The sequence below is a fragment of the Anser cygnoides genome, chromosome 3 (genome assembly GCF_040182565.1).
Source record: "Anser cygnoides isolate HZ-2024a breed goose chromosome 3, Taihu_goose_T2T_genome, whole genome shotgun sequence".
In the NCBI taxonomy this organism is placed as follows: Eukaryota; Metazoa; Chordata; class Aves; order Anseriformes; family Anatidae; genus Anser; species Anser cygnoides.
Genome location: NC_089875.1, coordinates 15,162,910 through 15,180,001, shown reverse-complemented (window position 1 = coordinate 15,180,001; position 17,092 = coordinate 15,162,910). Strand labels below are relative to the sequence as shown.

General features: G+C 39.5%; 2 protein-coding genes and 1 long non-coding RNA gene across 7 annotated transcripts in view; 2 read left to right on the top strand and 1 right to left on the bottom strand.

Annotated features, from left to right (window-relative positions):
- Nucleotides 1-732, top strand: part of LOC125184659 (uncharacterized) — a 7,134-nt gene extending 6,402 nt beyond the window's left edge. Inside the window, exon 3 of the long non-coding RNA XR_007169002.2 lies at nucleotides 565-732. This is a non-coding gene — a long non-coding RNA (uncharacterized lncRNA). The remainder of the gene's footprint in view (nucleotides 1-564) is intronic.
- The window catches only part of POLR3F (RNA polymerase III subunit F), an 8,029-nt gene extending 2,068 nt beyond the window's left edge, over nucleotides 1-5,961 (bottom strand). Inside the window, exons 1-7 of the mRNA XM_048078909.2 lie at nucleotides 5,815-5,961; nucleotides 5,384-5,501; nucleotides 3,653-3,720; nucleotides 2,643-2,710; nucleotides 1,766-1,878; nucleotides 1,014-1,157; nucleotides 132-239 (exon numbers count right to left, since the gene is read on the bottom strand). Coding sequence (XP_047934866.1) covers nucleotides 132-239; nucleotides 1,014-1,157; nucleotides 1,766-1,878; nucleotides 2,643-2,710; nucleotides 3,653-3,720; nucleotides 5,384-5,501; nucleotides 5,815-5,870 — 675 coding nt within the window. The 5' untranslated portion in view covers nucleotides 5,871-5,961. The remainder of the gene's footprint in view (nucleotides 1-131; nucleotides 240-1,013; nucleotides 1,158-1,765; nucleotides 1,879-2,642; nucleotides 2,711-3,652; nucleotides 3,721-5,383; nucleotides 5,502-5,814) is intronic.
- DZANK1 (double zinc ribbon and ankyrin repeat domains 1) overlaps nucleotides 5,881-17,092 on the top strand; it is a 21,922-nt gene continuing 10,710 nt past the window's right edge. For 2 of the 5 annotated variants that reach the window (XR_010830068.1, XM_048078908.2), the window contains exons 1-12: nucleotides 6,131-6,552; nucleotides 7,530-7,654; nucleotides 8,286-8,439; nucleotides 9,692-9,806; nucleotides 10,203-10,299; nucleotides 11,073-11,197; nucleotides 11,741-11,826; nucleotides 12,157-12,274; nucleotides 13,234-13,347; nucleotides 13,644-13,736; nucleotides 15,378-15,500; nucleotides 16,525-16,689. Coding sequence is in view for 4 of the 5 variants with exons in the window: in XM_048078908.2 (XP_047934865.2) it covers nucleotides 7,546-7,654; nucleotides 8,286-8,439; nucleotides 9,692-9,806; nucleotides 10,203-10,299; nucleotides 11,073-11,197; nucleotides 11,741-11,826; nucleotides 12,157-12,274; nucleotides 13,234-13,347; nucleotides 13,644-13,736; nucleotides 15,378-15,500; nucleotides 16,525-16,689 (1,299 nt within the window). In the remaining variant the exon portion in view is untranslated. Of the gene's footprint in view, nucleotides 5,965-5,993; nucleotides 6,040-6,130; nucleotides 6,553-6,656; nucleotides 6,787-7,529; nucleotides 7,655-8,285; nucleotides 8,440-9,691; nucleotides 9,807-10,202; nucleotides 10,300-11,072; nucleotides 11,198-11,740; nucleotides 11,827-12,156; nucleotides 12,275-13,233; nucleotides 13,348-13,643; nucleotides 13,737-15,377; nucleotides 15,501-16,524; nucleotides 16,690-17,092 lie in introns of those variants that run through there. The other 3 variants (XM_048078905.2, XM_048078906.2, XM_048078907.2) reach the window with 3 other exon arrangements.

Sequence of the window (17,092 nt, the reverse complement as noted above, 5' to 3'; positions counted from 1 at the left end):
CCCACCCCCCACTTCAGTAACTGCAGGGTACTAAAGCGCTTATCAGCCCCTTACCAGATTTGCAGGACCTCACTCCTGTACCTAGTCATGTACTGACAATTTTGAGAGAAGTAATACAAATCTGTTCTGACCTTACTGATACCCAGCTCACAGATGTATTTCCACACTTCATGGGATGATGCAAATGAGCTGTTCCTCTGTATCATGGGGTTCTGTTTGCTCTCGCGAGCTGCTTCTGCCTGAGGGAAAAAAAACAAAGACAAGTTCTCGTCAGTACTCATCGACAACAGCTTCCTTCACAGTTCAGTTTCAGGCAGATTGAAAAATAAAAGTTAGTTTGCAAACCATTTCTGGGACATGTTTTTTATTTAGTCTTTACAGTTATGTCCTCAAGACTGATGTATGTGAGATAATGCAGTGCACATCCAAAGGTAAATTTTATGTCATTTAGTGTAAAATTGCATGGTAATTTAGATTGATATGAAGGAATATCAGTGTTTGGTGTTTTGTTGCCACAATGAAAAGTTTCTGCTGTACCTATCACCTTGTTTGTTTATTTAACAGAAATGCTGCAATCTGCCTAGGACTTACTTAGTGGAGAACAGGATTCTGCAGTTAAGACTAAAGAAGACTGAAGTCTTCCAGGCACAGCTGCCTGTCTAGTGCCTTTAGCCTCTCAGAAATGAGCAGCCCTGAGGGCGAAAAAAATAATAATAATAATTTTTGCTGTTTTGTTTGGTCCTGTGTCATTTTCTGCCTAGCTTGTCATTGGAGTTTGGAGGTAGAAGGTTTCACTCCCTGTGAAGGGTGGAACAATATGCATTATTAAAATGCAGTATCATCACACTTGCTGTGACAAACAAAAATCCAGTACAGATTTGCTGATCCAGTTGTAACAAAGGGTAACACAGAAGACACAATGGAAAACTTAAGTCTTGTCCATCACTGGTTTTAGAAATAAAAGAATTACTTGCATGATACAAATGGAAGATTGGTTTAGCGGTAGCACTCACCTTACTCTGTAGAAATTTAAAACATTGTTGATTTAACACCTCCACAAATTCAGACTCGAAGTCTTGGTCACTGTACCAAGCCCCACCCGTCACTGACCGGTCAGGCTGCAGGTTATATAGCATATACACCTTCTTTTTGGATGCCTGTTAGAGAAAAGTGCACAGCTCTTAACCCATGAGAAAGGAAGACTTAAGAAAATACCCGCAGAAGAAATAGTTTACTACACCTAAAATCTACAGCACAGAAATCCAGCTGACTCAAGCTATCATTAATGTGTTTGACCCGTAGGTAACATGGACATAAAGAGAAGATTCATACATTTAGATATATATTTAATTTTATATAATGTATGTTATAATTTTATAACATACCATTAGAAGAGACAATCCTACTAACAATGCACACGCAATTCAAACATCACTGAAGATGAGCTCCAAGTTTAGTTTTTAACCTAATTCCCCTCCACTGGCAAAGGTGGGCAGAAGAAGAGTATCTTTACAGGAACTTGATGTATTTATCACTTAATTAGATTATTAATCAGTTTGTTAGTAGTATGCTGAATATTTAGCAAACATTATGGCCTCTTATATCTGGCACACCTCAAACACGCATTCTAAAGGTGGAGAGTCCAACCTCAGTGCACAGTCAGTGACCAAGCTGGTGGCAGAACAAAGCTTCTCTGCTCCCAGTCCCCTGTTCAAACATGTAGCTAACATTTGAAATGGTGAAAAAAAAGTCACAAACTACTCACTGCCACAGATTTAACTGCTTTAATTAGTTTCTTGCTTTCCAAGTTTTTCAGTATCTTGTTGATCTCCGTTAAAGGCAGATTACTTTTGTATCTAATGTCCCTGCTCCAAATACCTGTTTAAAAACAGAGAAATGAACAGAAATTAATTACAAGAAGCAGCCACTTGTTTCTGCAAGTACTCACAAACCAAAAATCACAACACAGCATCGCCTGACTTGCTTGCCAGCCATAGCATGTATTCCTGATCCTATGACTCCCAGCAAAAAGGAAGAGTTAGAAGAGGATGGAACAAAAATCAACTGCCAAAACAAAACACATGCCACAGCCACCAAAGTGTCCTTATGCCCTTTACCCCTCCTCTGAGAGCTCTTAATGCAGACCCCATTTGACTGCTAACATGAATACATCAAGTAAATGTTCTTGCATTTTTCAGATAACCAGTATTTCCTTCAACAACAACAAAAAGTACAGCCAGTTCTATCTGCCATCTCTAAAACGGAGTGTGCAAAGACTGCTAAGAAAGCATGGTTACTAGTAGTAGTTTTTGCTGGCAGTACAGCTGTTAAACCCAATATAGATATCACGTTTTCTTTTAATTAGTGAGTGTTCTGCACAGATTCCTCAGTTTGAGTCCCATAAATAAGTCATAATTCATATTCTGAAAGAGGCCCCAAAAAGCCAGCCAGAAGAGGTTGTTATTTTACTAGAGAAACGTCTCTTTCTTTGCTTTTAAAGAAGGGGAACATTAGCTACACACTTGTTAAGGCCACTCTAGATTTTATATTTGTATTGTCTAAACAAACATTTAAATGTTTGGACAAGAACAGCTCCATAAAAAGAGTTAGTATCATTCACAGTTATAATTTATTTGAACTACCTTTGTTGCCTGCATCTTCTATAATTTGGTAAACCAGCTTCTCTTGATTGTCAGAGCCTTTCATTTTACTGTAAAGTAGAACAGACAGCAGGATTTTTAAAAGGCCCGAAGTTTGAAAGTTTTAAACTGAAAACAAATACTATAAAAAAAACACAATGCACAAAGAAAAAATCTACGCAATCCATCCAAGTTTGCCAGTGAGAAGCCACAGTAAAGAGAAAAGAACCCAGTTTGAAAAGAAACGTGAGTAAGCAGGAGTCACTCAGCTTGTAGTAACAATGGGGAATTCAAAGCCACATACTAACACAAGGTCAAACACTCACAGAACATAATTTGGATAATCTGTCTCTGGAAGGAATGTCTACAAATGGGTAGCAGAGTGCTCCCACCTCTAAAACACGCTTTTTCCACTGGGCTGAGAAAACCTGAATTCATCAATCTTTTTCTAACGCATTGTAAAGAGAGGTTGAGATGCCTGCGTTGAGGATAATTTTGAAGGATATTTCTTTCTAGAATTAAGTCTGGCGCCTCTTACTCATATTTACACAGTCATCACAAAACATGGTTTGAAGGTACATTTTAATAAATCAAATGAAGAACACGCACAGCAGATCAAGTGGTCTCCTGGAACCTCTATAAATGTGAGCACTGCTCATGCAACACGAGCAATGAGGAAGACCACAGAACCACAGTTGCAGATGGTATGGTCGAACTTCAGCTGGATTTCACCTGAACATAAACATCTGTTTGCACGGATCGCTTTGACAGCTCAGGAACTCCACTAGCACATTACAAGGAGAGTTCCATGATAGCCTCTGTTTAGGAGAAACCATTAAAACAGTTTCCAGGTTCGGCTCAGGGGAGTTAAATACTTGTTTTAGGAGGGTACGCTTAAGTTCTGTAATATTCCTGTTCCAGAATCCATGTTAAATTGCTTGGTGGCTTCTCAGCAATGAGGCACAAGCGTCAGAATTGTGTTCAAATATTTATTCAACAAGTGTGAGGCTTACCTTGCATTTTGAGACTCTTTGATTCTATACAGGAGACCTGCATTGCTCCTGAGAAGGTCCAGTTGCCCCTATGAGAAACAGACACAGCACATTTACTCTCCTTCAAACAGCTTGTTTCAGAATGTGGCAAAAAGTCTCCTTAACTTGTAAAGGAAAAAAAAAATTAAAGACTTCTGAATAAAAAAAGGAAATTTAACATTTCTATCTGTTGGACACAACGATACCCCTGAGGCTATTTTTTCCCTATGAGTATCCATTTATCATTAGCTATCAGAAAAAAAAAAAAAAGTTTTTGTTTTGTTAGGGGTTGTTTGTGGGGTTTTTTTTTGGCTTAAGTAGAGATCACTGGAAAACTGACAGCCAGGACTGAGAATTACTAGCATCTCTCACACACTTGTTCAAAGACTTGTTCTGCTATGCCTAAACCAGGCAAATTCCTCTTTCCTGTTTTGGAGAAAGAAGCAAGCAATTAGAGAAGCTCAAGAACATGCACATAACAGCATTAGTTAACGTTTGCTTTTCCGTTGCTGTTTGATCCCTTCCCCACAGTTACAATCTTGTTTCTTCCAGATTTGGATTATGTAATTGAATGGAGCTCCCACTTCAGGATGATCCCTCTCAATGCTTTTCTACAGAAGAAATACTCGCAGCTTATCTCCCAGATTCTTATTAACGCCTATCTCTCACCACAGTTTTTCCCCCCACCAATAAGGCACTTACTAGATCTCCCCCCACATCCCACTCCCCAAGACATGTATTTTAGACAAGTTTTAGAGACTTAGCTGTCTTTGAAGCCTCAGTCTGAAATTTGGACAACCAATTCAAAAGATATTGAACAAAAAAGCTCACAGCCAATGTCCTGATAAATATATTGATAAATAGAAAAAACAAAATGAGGTAGGTTAGATTACTTCCAGAACCATGTAGTATGGACCGAGCTAAGAAGTCTGGTTAGCTGATACTGAAGTTCATACCACACTAAACCATAACTCAACAGCTCCTATCTACTCCTTAACATGTAGCAGGAGTTGACTGCGATGCTCAATCTTATCTTAGGCTGGAGTCCTGATAACAAAGGGAAATGCCAAGCAAGATGTAGGAAATTTCTAGAAGATGCAAACAAACTCCTCAGATGTCTCACCTGCTTATTATCAGAGTAATCCACAAGCTCAGGATTTCGTGAGGGGTTTGGTGAAATGCTTCACATATAAGACCATAGGCTAACATCCATTCTTTCATCTCTTTATCACTAGCTAGTTCATTCCCTACCAGGCTTCGTTATCACTGTGGCTAACCCCCTGCTGAACCACAGTAACTACACTTGCACTTGACTGTTACATACAAGAGCACTGTATCGCATTTTATTTTACATAGTAAATACAGAAAGTAATACATAGGGGGGAAGAGCAAAGGATTCTGCACACCTCAGAAGACTAATGTGTTACTTCTCAGTGGCAGCTTCCTAACCTATACAGACAAGTAGACATACGCACATTAACTTTCTATTACAGAGCGGAAACGGTAACTTTTGAGGTATGTTTAACTGGTTATGGAGACCCTGAGTGGTTACGGCAACCAAAAAGAAGCTATGGCAACCGTAAATTACAGCAAACGCCACTGACTCCAACCAGACCCGCTCGGTAGCCCTGCCCAGCCGGCGGCCACCACGCAGCCCGTCCATACGAGTGGCGCGGGGTGCCTGAAGCAACGGGGGAGCTCCGCGGGGCCTACCATGGAGAGCAGCCTGTTGATGGCCATGGCTCGCTGCTGGGCTTCCATGTGCGGCATGTCATTCTGGATCACCTGGTCGGTGATGCCGTGGGGGAACTGGTGGCACAGCTCGATTATCCTGGGGGAGGGAGAAGAGCGAGGTTAAAAACCGTATCCTGCCGCATCCGAAAGGTCGGGGTCGGGATTGAAGGGCAAGAAGAGAAGAGCTCATGGATAAAACTATGACGAAATGCTTCTTGGTCATGCCTATGCGCTCCGGCAAGCCCCGGAGAAACCAAACTTCGCTCCATTTTGGTTTTGCGCCGCTCTAAGCCCTGGGTGGAAAGTGACGGCGCGCAAGCAGCGACCAGACAGCTTTAGGAACCGAACGACGGGAGACAGGAGAGCTGCGGCCCCCGGGTCGCTCCTCCCGGCCCCGCCGCCCCGCTCACCGGCTCTCGATGTCCACCGGGTCGGGCGCCTCCGGCTTCACCCGCACCTCCGCCATGGCGCCGCCGCGGCGCGCACCGATGGCGTCGGAGCCGGGCGGGGAGCGGGGGGCGGGACGGGGCGGTTGCTAGGCCGGGATCGTGGCGTCTGTGGTAACTGGGGGGGGAGGATCGAGTCGGGAGGGCAGGGATCGAGTGGGGCGCGCAGGGATCGAGCGGGGTGGGCAGGTGCTCCGCAGCAGGGATCCAGTGGGGATGGGCAGGGGCTCTGGGATTGTGATTGACGGGGGAGGGCTGGGATCGAGTGGGGTGGGTGGGGATCAAGAGGGGGTGGGCAGGGAATCCATAGCAGGGATCGACTGGGATGGGCAGGGATCGGGGGGGCATTCAGGGGCTTTGCAGCAGAGGTCGGTCGGGGTGAGCAGGGGCTGTGTGTCTGGGCGCTGCGGGGGGGACAGGCCTCTGCTCCGGGACCAAGCAGGGTGGCAGGATCGTGTGAGGGGATCGAGTGGGGCTCCATCCTGCATCAACAGGATGGAGCGGGGTTGTGCGGTGTGAGGAAGGGGCACGGGGCCTGGCGGGGCTGAGGGCGTCTCCTGTCACAGGGGGGCTGCCAGCGGGACCTGTTCTGTCCCTCTGGTGGGCTCCCACCAGGCTGACTGGGGACCCTGTGCTTCTGCCCCAGGTGTGCCAAGAGCTGTCAGAGCCTTGAGGAGAACTGGTCACAGCCCCTGGTGTCAGGTAAAGGTCTGATCTGCACGCCCTTACGTGACTTTGCCGCAGTGTGCATGCAGCACAAGAGAGCTTTGGCTGAGAACTGTCCGTGTTCCTCATGTGCAACCCAGCGCGGAGATGGGCAGCTGCAGGCAGCGCGGTGCCTTACCCCAGTCAGAGCATGGGCTGACAGACACCCTCTGTGCAGAATCCTGACTGCGTTAATGGGTGGGGTGAGAGGTGTTTCTGGAGGATCGAAAGGTTAGCTAAAAAAAACAAATCCTTCTAGTGTACATGCATTTTCTGGCCCTGAATATCAATTCCTAAGATCTGCTGAACATCTTTTTGTATAGTAACATGTTACTGAATCCAAATTCACTCTCATATTTTGTGACGTGATGACATAATACATAATACATAAATTATGGTAAATAATGTTTGGCATGTGCTTTATAGGTATATTTTTAATGCATGCCATAAATGAGATAAGCTTAAGGAATACCTGTCTCTCTCTAGCCCGCTTCAGGACATCTTCTTGCATTGCCTTGACATCCATTCAGGTGGCCACAGCAAAACAAGTAGCTTGCTCTTCCTGCAGAGAAAATGACACCATATCTTTAATGATTAGAGTCAAGATACCTCACTGGTCTCTCTCAGCACGTATCACTGATGTATGATGCTAAAGTTGTTTCCCTTGAATACTCAGAAGTCAGACTTGAGCAAGGAAAGCTGAAGTGAAATAAAGGCAACAGAGCTCATCTTAAGCTTTGTTCACAGTTCTGTAATAGGAGAAAATGTCAAAAGTCTGATGATCATTAGGATCTTATTATTTTTCAATGTGAAAAGCACATAAATATTAATGAGTGAGCAGTTTAAAGTATCCAGTGTTCTCTCTCCTAAAATAAACAAATGAAGATGAGGAATTACATTAAAAGACCATATTTCTTAATGCATTCTTCTGTCAAGAAAAATATTGTCTGCCTTTTTGTTTTTCTGTTTTAAAGATCACTGGTGAGAAAAATGACAGCGGGCTCTGTCTCAGTTCCTCAGGTCATACCACTTCGAATCCCTCTTCCAGGGAAGGCTAAACATGAAATAGATACAAATACTCTCGTAGAAATAAAATCAGGTATGAATAATAGCTTTAACTCTATATAAAACATTTTCTTATGTGACCATTTGAAACTTTATCATATATTTATGAATATCCACTTCCTTGAGTAACTTATAAAATTAACTGTGTTTCGATACACCAAATATACATGCACTTGATTTGATTAATTCAAACAATGTTATTGACATGGGGGTTACTCCTCTATGTTAGCAGTCTTAATTGCTTTCAAGATCAAGCTCTTTAAGCTGTTGCTTTTTGCTGTGACTGCAAAAACAGCACTTGAAAGTATCCTGTGCTAGGCTCACCCTAAAGGACTTCCTTACAATTCCACATTTCATCGTAGGAAAAAATATATTTTTTTTGGTTTTAGAACGGATGAGTTTTTGCAATGTTTCCCAATGTTTCCCATTGTACAGCTACTTTAAGAAGAGAAATATTGCTTACAATTGAAATTGTATTCATTTAGTAACCAATTTTTCATGGGAGAAACAATTTTGGTCATGAACTTTCAGTCATTTATGCAACTGCTTTATTCTGTTTATGTGAGAAAAATCAAGCACAGCAGAGAGAATTTCCAGAGCTGTAGCATTTGTTTTTTTTACAGCTCTCACACAGTTTGGCTGATTACTTTCTCTATGTCTTTCAGATACACCTGAGGTCTCCATTTATTACACATTAGATGGAAGTAAACCAGAACGCAATAAGAAACCTGGCTATGGAGAGCACAACACTTTTAAATATAAAAGTCCGATCATATTACCAGTTGGGAAAATCATGGTCAAGGCACTTGCAGTTACAAAGTAAGTATCCTGGTTTCTTTTAGTTTTATTTTGTCAGGGGACTGATATGCCAGCAGTGGCTTAAAGCCATGATGTTTAAAGTACCCTGTATTTGGAAAATGAGAGACAGCTCTTTCCCCAACCAGTTTGCAATCTAAGTGATCTTTATGGGTGCATTGTCTTCACTTTCTCATAAAACTTTTTATTTATTAAGTGTTTATGGGGATGGATTATCTCTAGGATGTTTATATTCTGTGACATGGATGTAGGCCAATGATCTGTAGAGGCTGTGGGTGAGAGACTAATAAAACACACTGTACTCAGAGTTCATCTCTCAACGTGATCAAAAATGCCAGAGGGACTAGTGTGGTATTTTCTGGCGTCAGCAGTCATCCAGTGATTCAACAGATTTATAAAAGCTGGTCTTCCCAGGAGTTTGCATAGTTGCTCTGGAAGGAGCACAGAATGGCAGACCCCACAGCTCAAGAAAAATGTTGCCATGCACAAGAGTGAAGTAAAAATGCAACATTCCAGAGAAATGGATTTTGCTACACAGACGTTGACTTTCTCCTAACTTCATGCTTGGAGACAGGGAATACGTGCATTCTCTGTTGTATTTTCATCCTGTTTTTCAAAGGGAGCAGAAACACCCAGTCCAGCTGGGGATCTGGGCTTGCTGTTCTCCTCTATTAGCACCTGCAGGCAGCCTTTGCTTGTATCTGCACTGGAATATTACAACGTTATATTCCTTGCACAGGGACATGCAAAATCTGTATATATTTTCTTGTATCACTATCTGTATTAGCGCTTGTTTCCAGTATGTTTTCATTAAGACTTTTTCAGGTAGGTTAAAAAGATGCTCTAGAATGACAATAAATCCAAAATGAATGGTTTGGACGTTTAACGCCTTTTAACATTACTGCTGTAATTTAATAAATGCTTGAGAAATACAGTTGTTACATCAAATGAATAGTGTGCTACCTGGTGCTTGGCTGGGAATGTGAATATGGTATTATGAATGTAAGACAAGTCTGGAGGTCCTCTATTTTCTGCAATTCTGGCAAACAGTAATTACCTCAGAAAGCAGACACAGCAGTATCAGGAGTTTTACAGGTAAAAGATGTTAAGGGATTAAAATATTCGTACATTTTATTGATAACTTGGTTTGCTCACTTTTAACTTAAAAGAAAATGAACCATGTTCACCAATGATTTACTTTTTGCTGCACATAGCTTCATGACATGTATATAGCTTTGTGAACATTGATTTTCAGGGACTGCAGGGAGAGCACTGTTGTAACAAAGGTGTTTCTAGTAGAGTACAAGCAACCGAACATCTTCTCTATTGAAGACAATGACAAGAATTTCCTAAAAGATGTCACCACACAGGCAAGTTTTAACAATTGTAACCCCCTCTCTGAATATAAAGAGTTATATGTATGAGATTATTTAAAGATTAAATCTTGATTACCTATACTTTTTATATACTTAATTTTCCCTGTTTGTCCATCTTTGCTGCCTCAGTCCTTTTTGTAATACTAAAAGTTCAAGGCAACATATATTTTTTTCTTTTTTTCACTGGTCTTTCCTGACCAATTCAGGCCAAATATTTTTATAATGCATTTATAATTTAAGCTTTTCAAAGTCTTGCACTGAAAATAAGAACCTTAACGTTTAAAAAGGTACCTATACCTTTAAAATCCTAACAAACACCTATAGAAAGAAAGGATTAGAGCAAATATATATGTATATATTGTTTGGAATTCAATTGGAATTACTTTTTAGGAGAGAGAAGATGGATTGTTTACTACGAAGTCAAAGAAAAATGGAATGAATGTGGAAATCAAGCCTGCCTGGAGTGAAGCACCCCAAGATTTTCAAGGTGTGGTATTACTTCATAAAGCTGAAATATACTTCTCTCTTAGCTGAAAGTAGACAGGGTAGGTTTTCATCTTATATCATTATCAAAATACAAGTAATTTCAAAACCGTCTCAGAAGACTGAACATCTTTTGGGAATTCCAATTTCCAGTTCTCAGCACTGCAAATAGAGAACAAAAATTGCCTTTACACATATCAAATTGCCTCTTAAATAATTTTTTAAAAAAGATTGTTCAGTTTGAGCAACATAACAAGGCCCCCATTTGTGCCAGAAAATGCTGTTAAATTGATTGAATTGCAAATCCTTTACAGAGTTTTTTACTGATATTTGAGTGTTGCCTGCAGTAAGATTCCGAAATAAATACACAAAGCAGAAATGAAAGCTTGACCCAGATTTCCTGTATAGATAAAGGCTTTTATCCTATGGTCACGGGAATGGGACTGTTTAAGAGTAGGGAATCACATTAATGTTTACACATTAATTTACTCTTATAAGATGGATTTTTTGAGAGTGCAGGAAGGAAGAATAACCTAAACTGAGAAAAATATAAAAGTAAACTCTTTTAGAGAGGAATGAGGTTTCTTCTAGTTTAACTTCCTGCAATTCCATGGAGTTTGTTTTAACCCAAAATATGGATATGAAAATAATTTTTGAATGGCTAGAAATATGCTTGCCTATTGGGATATAAAACTTGAGAGTATATAACGTTCATGTTAACATATATCTTAACTGCATGAAGTGGATGACAGTGGAATAACAGGTTTGTAATTTTAGACTTGGAAACAGAAAAAAAGACGTATCACAAGTCCCTGCAAGGACCACAGCTCCTGACCTGCCATTTAGAAACGACAGGATACAGAGAGGAATCCGTCTCAGCACTACCAACAGAGTCATTACAGGCAAGCAGAGGGGTTTGAAGAAGAACATAAAAGTCTGTCAAAAGAACTGAGCTCTAAAAAATGTAAAGATTTGAAATTTTGTGATCGTTTTCATATAATCTCTCATAAGCTAATACTTTTGGCTGTACTATATGGTACTAGTTTAAATTTATAGGTAATGACACACTGGAATAGGGATGCCCAAAGCAGTACACAGTTATCAATAAAGACAAAACCAGGCAAGGCAAATTACCAGTGCCTGCATTCCTACTAATCCTCTTCTAATATGTTACTGAATCTGCAATTAGCAATATCTAAAACTTAAGATACAGTAATGCTCTCTTGGAAGTAAATAATTTATTTTTTTAAGAAGATGATGTGGGTCCTTAATACAGCTAAGGGGGGAATCAAGATGTAGTAAATACTCTTGAATGCACTGCATTTCAGTGCACTTTATCTCAAATAACATGCCTTTAGCTGAATCTGTTAGATGCATTTATGTGTATCTTATATGCATTTTGCAAACACTAGCTAATTAATGCTAAAGAATTACCTTTTTTTCAGTTTGCTAGTTCTTCTGTGGTGACTAGCCGAAAAAGCTTAGCAAGCACACAGGTGGCAAGGATCCAGAGGGAGACAAATTTCCTCAGGTAAATGACTTCTGCTTTTAACATCTTTGCCCTTGGAAAGTAACAGAGCAATTGCTACTAGCAACCAAGCTGATAATACTGTGAGGCTCTATTAAAAATTAGGAAAGACAAAGCAGATACTGGCTTATAGCAGCAGAATGTGATCTAGTTTAGTGCTTTGAAAATTCTCTCTCTTATATATAATTTTATTTACATATCAGTGTTTAATGTTATCAACTTTCTTACCATCCTTTTAAAAATTCCTAACACTTGTACGATCAGAGGAAAAGCTGTCTTTTCAAATTAGAAAAAATACCAAAACAAGCTCAGCTAGTTTGCTCTTATCCTCAGATGTGCACGCTGTTCTGCACCTCGCCTGTCTGATCCCTTGGCTCACTTCTGCCAGGAATGTGGATCTCCTATCCCACCTGTGCCAGTACGTCACTTCCCGCCCCCTGAAGGAGCACAGGTCAGCAAAAAATCATAACAGAACAAATCCTCTTTATAGGACCAACCTTCCTCAGCAAATTACATATTCATTATTTAGTCACAGCTTCATTTAGTTCTGATTGTTTCGTTTTGTTTTGTAACTTCAGCAGTGGGCCCAAAGTAATTCTTAAATGATGGGCAAAATTAACCATGGATTGCTTCAAGTGCCATGTATTTTAATAAGGTTAACATTAAAAAGGTAAATTGTGTTTTATTCACTTCTGTTGGGAAACATCACCAAATTCAGCTTCCTCTTCATCCTGCAACAACAACCACTACGTCTTCAGGATCTGCATGTGCATCTTGTTCCAGTGCTGACTAGTGAAGTTAGTTAGTAACTTGTGCTTGTGTCATAGCTGTAGAAGATCCATCTAGTTTGCCTGAAGATTTTAACAGTGGTATGTGTGCATATGCAAGAGCATATGCATATGCAAGAGTTTTTACAGTGATGCCTATAACTGTCTTCCATAATCTCTTCTCATGAAATAGTAACCCTATCTAACAAGTCAAATGTGATTTTTTTTTTTTCTGTATTCTCAAAAAGATGTCTTGTCTGGGACAATGCTGTAGTCTCAAGTGATGACTGAAAATATCCAGCACCTCTTTAGATGAGGTTCATAGCTAGAAGGATCTGAACTACCTACACACATATTATGGCAGCATTTAAATCTACTGAAAAGTAATTTAACACCTTTCTGGCACACATAATAGTCATCACTAAAACATTCTCATTCTGGTTGTCTTTGTGATTTCTCAATAGCCTTTGACCTTTATATCAACATTATTTTGCTGTCAATTGCTGTGTTTACGGTGACTGCTGCTGATGTGGACTCTAATAAGCAAAATACTGAAAACCTCACGATAACCATAATGATCTCATGATAACCATAATGATCTCATCATGGTCCTTAATAAGGTATAGCGTGTCTTTTCTTTCAGATGGCACCATGTCTTGAATGCAGACATCTTGTGCCAATGAATACACCCACCTGCATTGTATGTGAGTCACCAATAGCTCCACAGCTGCAGCCCCAAACCAACATCTGCTTGAAGGTAATTGACTAAGTGACCTGACACTAATATATAAAAAGGTCTGGAATTATTGATAATGGATCTCCCAGGTGACCTGTACCATAGCTTAAACAAAACTGGCACCAAGATACGTAAATTTGTGATGACTAGGCTATATAGCTTAACTAAAACCCAACTCCACAGCACAGACTTGAAGGATCTCTTCTATTTGCAGAGCTGAGTAACCACAGCACTTTCTGTGATCAAGTCCTCTTCTTATTATTGTTGCTAACAGTTTTGAAATACCTTGTGAAATGTATTCTTTTTCTATTTAAAAGGGCAAAGTAATTTGTCAGGCATGCGGCACAGGAAATCCTCTTCATCATAAATATTGTGTGACCTGTGAAAGCAAACTGCCTGAAGCACAGATGGTAAGGCTTCTTGCATCAATTGCAGTTGGGTTATTCAAGTCAAAGCATAAAATTATTTTCTTTTGAAAACTGAATTAATATCCCTTTGTGCCTATATTACAAAAGCAGAGAATCCTTCCCACATGCCATATTCTAGACCAGTACTCTCACCGATGTGCCATCACAAACATTAAGCTAAACATTATAAATATATGCTATACCTCCAAATTTCTCCTGTGGAAGTCAGGATTGTAAATACCATTGTCAAAGCTAAGAATGCACTTAAAAAACAGGTCGTCTTGACTCCTTGGGAGTCTTGCTGGTATCCAAATCGTTAATTGCAATAGAAAACTTGAGTGGATACGTCCAGATGATCATTCTCATTCATATCAATTACTTTATGAAAACAAAATAATCTTTTACCTTATTTTTGTTAACTCAGTTTGCTGCTGCCCCTATGCACATACAGCTACTGTGCTTGTATTTGTCAGTGATTCTGCACTGAGGGGAGAAACACAATAAATGTTCCCCCTAAAATTGCTGTCCATTTCAACTCCCGGTTTAGCTTACTTATTGGGTTCCTTGCTGAAGAGAGAAGTCTTATATAAAAAGCTTAAGATTTCACTTAGGATACATTTCAGCCAGTGAAGTGTCATTGAATTTCAGCAGAAATCTGTATGTATTTACCTAAGATAGTCATGCATGTAACTGCTTCACTGAATGCAGATATTAACATGTAACCCCATAAAGTTAGACATATGACTTCAATGGTGAGCTCTGTAGAAGCTTAGAGAGAAATTTAACTGCTCACTGAATTACTATTAATAGCAATCACAAATGCTACTAGTTACACTGATTAATTAGTAATTAGTGATGGCAAATAATAAATCCTGAATAATTGATCATTAGTAATGAAACTAATTACTATTAATTACTATTAGTAACCATTAAGTACTATTAATGGTTATAAAGTAATTTAGATTAATAACATGTTTACACTTGTTAGATCCCTGTTAGACTTCTGAGGCAATACCTAACAAAACATTTTAAGACTTGTTTGTCCTAGCTAGGATCTATATTCAACCTCTGGAAGTTTCAGCTTCTATTTTCTTTTGTATACCCATATAAGTTAATTGTAGTGGGAAAACTAGGTAATATATAACTTGTATGAGGTAAAAGGGTACAAAAACATTTATGTAGCAAATATCAAACTGGGAAAAAAACTTGTTTTCTGAACACGCTCCTCCCACCACACCACAACAAAGACTTTAAAAGGTAATAAGAAAAATAGCAGTTGTGTTTTGGACTTGAAAATGTAAGTTTATCAGCAGAGCAACCTCCCTGTTTATTTGAAGTGTACTTACACATGGGGCCATATTAATAACGTACTCAATATAAAAGGACAGAACTGATAAGGAATTTTTTTTTTTGCACTTATTCCTACTAAAACAAACAAACAAATTAATACCACATTTTACTGTGCTTTTGAAATGTTGCAAATTAGATGAAAATCAATCTGTTGCTTATTCTACATTGAAATAATTATTTTAGACTGCATATTATTTTATCAAAGTTGTTTGATTTCCTATTTTGCCTTATTTAGCTACTGAACTTTTCTTTATAAGAAGTGTTTTCTGCCTAATGTTTGTTTTGTTTTATTAGCACGTGCTTCGAGGAGATAGCCCCCCAGCTTATACCAGCCAGCAGGGAAAAACAGTTTCCTGCTCAAAATGCAATCGTGTTAACCAATGTGATGCTCGTTTCTGTGACTGTTGTGGAGCCAAGGTACATGCTGTCAGTGTTTGTGTTGACAAATCTGGTTTAACTCATCTATGAGCTGAAACAATTTCAATCTTCTCTTTGCAAAACTCTTGTCAGTTAGTACATAGCTTATTATTATCAAAATACTTGCTTAAAGCACATAGGATAATATAGAGAAACATTAAATGCTTATAAAAACATCCTGACCCTACTTCAGTCAATGACTTAGGGGTTTAGAGATGTAAATAAATTGCTGTGGGGCCAATGAGCATCACCTCATTGCATCAGTTGAGATGCAATAGCTTTGTACTCTGCCAAAGTAGCTAGTCCATCAAAGGCTAAAGCATAGGCTAACCTAATTCAAGTTTTCCCACAACTACCCTAGGCCATGATCACCTGTACAGGGAATTATCAGAGATGAGATGATGCATCTGATTCTTTTGGCTGAAGGCCTCATTAACTTGTCTTTCAGTAAAGACAAGTATTTTGTCAACTGATGCTCTGTAGAGTTTTGAACCAATGGGAACATTTTCTTTGGGCATGTATTTTGTTTGTACGGTGTTTCAAGTTAAGATCACACTAGTGGAGAATAACTTTTTTTTTAATGTGAGCAGAGTCTACATAAAATTTTAAGCACTCCCCTATATGCATGCATAACCATTGCTACCTGTACTGTTCCAGGAAAGGTCAAAAGGGTAAACTGGAAGGGTTTCAGTCAATATTTGGTATTAGAGCACCACACTAGTAATGACAGGGTTTTGACAAAGAACATAAATATTTTTGAAAGTATGTGTTAGAAAATAATATACCAAAATAGTAAATCTGTCTGAAAAAACGTTTGCCTTCTTAACATGGCGCTGAGATCACTAAAGATTCACTGTCTTGCATCTGGCAGTGTTAACAGTCTGGTACCCTAGTTAATATTACTATTCTAATAGCTTTGGGTAGTGTTATTTTGCTTCCTTTTAATTTGCGTCATTGCTTTTATCTCTTCTGAACTGTGCATCGTATGTTTCTGTAGTGACAAGTCTCTCATTAAACTTTCCAGCCTGACCCTCCTCCGTGCTACTTTACTTGTTTCAAGTGTGGTACAAACAACCGTCCGTATGCTCGGTTCTGTGCGTTCTGTGGTGTTTACATAGAGCCCCCATCAAGGGTGAGTTCTCACAGTGGAGTTCTCTTGGATGCTGGGGACTCGCTGCAGTTTTCTGAGGTAAGACACACAGTATTACAAAGCCAGGCTCGAACACAGCTAAAAGATAGGCCAGTCCACTACTAGTATAGATCAACACAACTTAACTTCTTTTTTGAGACGTGCTCTGTGAGAGTTCTGAGGGCAAAACCGAGCATATGTTTATTCTGAGAGCCATTTTCTGCAAAAATGTAGCCTTAGCCAAAGGCTTTAAAGGCCTTCTTCTAAATATCAAAGTGAGAAACTAGCAGCTTTCAAAAGTCTTGATTCTTTAAGCATTTTTATCTTACTACTCATGAATTACTGTGTCCTACTAATACAAGGTAATGCATTGAAAACTGTATTTTGAGAAGAGACCATAACACTTAGCAAGGACAGCTAAGTGGCCTGATTCTTCTGACAGTCATGAAGAGTTTTGCTTTCT